General features: G+C 49.2%; 1 protein-coding gene across 1 annotated transcript in view; it reads right to left on the bottom strand.

The window, feature by feature from the left end:
- kcnab3 (potassium channel, voltage gated subfamily A regulatory beta subunit 3) overlaps nucleotides 1-1,296 on the bottom strand; it is a 23,196-nt gene that overhangs the window by 7,340 nt on the left and 14,560 nt on the right. Inside the window, 3 exon segments of the mRNA XM_015404708.1 lie at nucleotides 19-98; nucleotides 1,123-1,160; nucleotides 1,240-1,283. Of these exon segments, the coding sequence (XP_015260194.1) occupies nucleotides 19-98; nucleotides 1,123-1,160; nucleotides 1,240-1,283 (162 nt within the window).

The raw sequence follows: 1,296 nt of genomic DNA, 5'->3' as shown, positions 1-1,296 counted from the left end.
GGGACAGGGAGTGTTTACCTTCCTGATGCGTAAACCTCTGCCGTGTCGAACAGGTTCACCCCGCTGTCATAGGCCACCGTCATCACACTCTCTGCCATCTACACACACAGCCATCAGTTACCATGGTTACGTAATTGTCCACCATACAGGATGCTCCCAGCATTCCCAGTAAATCCACTGACACGACATTTACAGCACAGACCTCCTGACAGACAATAAACCAGTACTCTCTGGGTTCTATCCGGGACATCATGTCCATGACCCGTCTCTGGGTTGTATCTCATGTCATGTCCATGGCCAAGGCCAAGGCCAAGGCCTCCTACATACTCCTACCCCACTGAGGGACAGTTCACTAAAGGGGCCTGTTAGAACTCTTTAAGAACCCTTTCAGTCCACCTTAGTCTGTCTATTGTCTTCATTGAACTACCCTGAATCACGGTTCTTTCCTTGTCCACCATCCTGAGGACACATCATTGCTCTGATGCTAACACTGAACGGAGATGTCTTCAGGTCCAACCTGAGAGACGTCTGTCATAACAGCCTTATATCCCCACTACCAACTTCTTCCAATGGATTCCAAGCTTTGGACCAGAAATGTACCCAGCTAACTAGCTATTCAGCTAACTAGCTAATCAGCTAACTAGCTAACTGGGTAACCAGCTAACCAGTTGACCAGATAACCAGCTAACCAACTGAACAGCTAACCAGGTAACCATCTGGGCAGCTAACTAGCTAATCAGCTAACTATCTAACCAAGTAACCAGTTAGCTGGTTGACCAGCTAACTAGGTAGCCAGCTAACCAGCTGACCAGGTAACCAGTTAACTGGCTAATCAGTTAACTTTCTAAACACCTGACCAGGTACCCAGCTAACCACTAACCAGCTAACCAGCTAACGCTGCGGTTGTTGGAGAAAATGGACGGCCGGTTAAAGGGAAGTTCCCTGGAGGAGGCCTCTGCCTCACCTTCCTCCACACACCGGCTCTGTGGAAACCATGAACCCCAGCCATTATTCTGCTGATTAAAGCTCCTAGAGACCATCAGCAGATGGCAGCCATGTTTTCTAACATCAGAGGGTTAAAGCAGCCCTGCTTCCTGTCTGACAGGCACACTCAGTAGTTACCTCTTCAGAGATCTGAGAGCCGAAGGTCACCCAGGTTCCTGTGGAAACAGAGAGAATGGTTCTGGTTCCATATATGTACAGACTGCATACATGGTGTTGGTGTTCTGCAGGACTCACCCAGACCCAGGCAGGACACTCTGAGTCCAGACTTCCCCAGGTTCCTGTCAGAAAACC

This window comes from Cyprinodon variegatus, unplaced genomic scaffold, assembly GCF_000732505.1.
Source record: "Cyprinodon variegatus isolate N-32 unplaced genomic scaffold, C_variegatus-1.0 Scaffold1834, whole genome shotgun sequence".
Lineage (NCBI taxonomy): Eukaryota > Metazoa > Chordata > Actinopteri > Cyprinodontiformes > Cyprinodontidae > Cyprinodon > Cyprinodon variegatus.
This window is presented reverse-complemented; position numbering and strand designations above follow the sequence as displayed.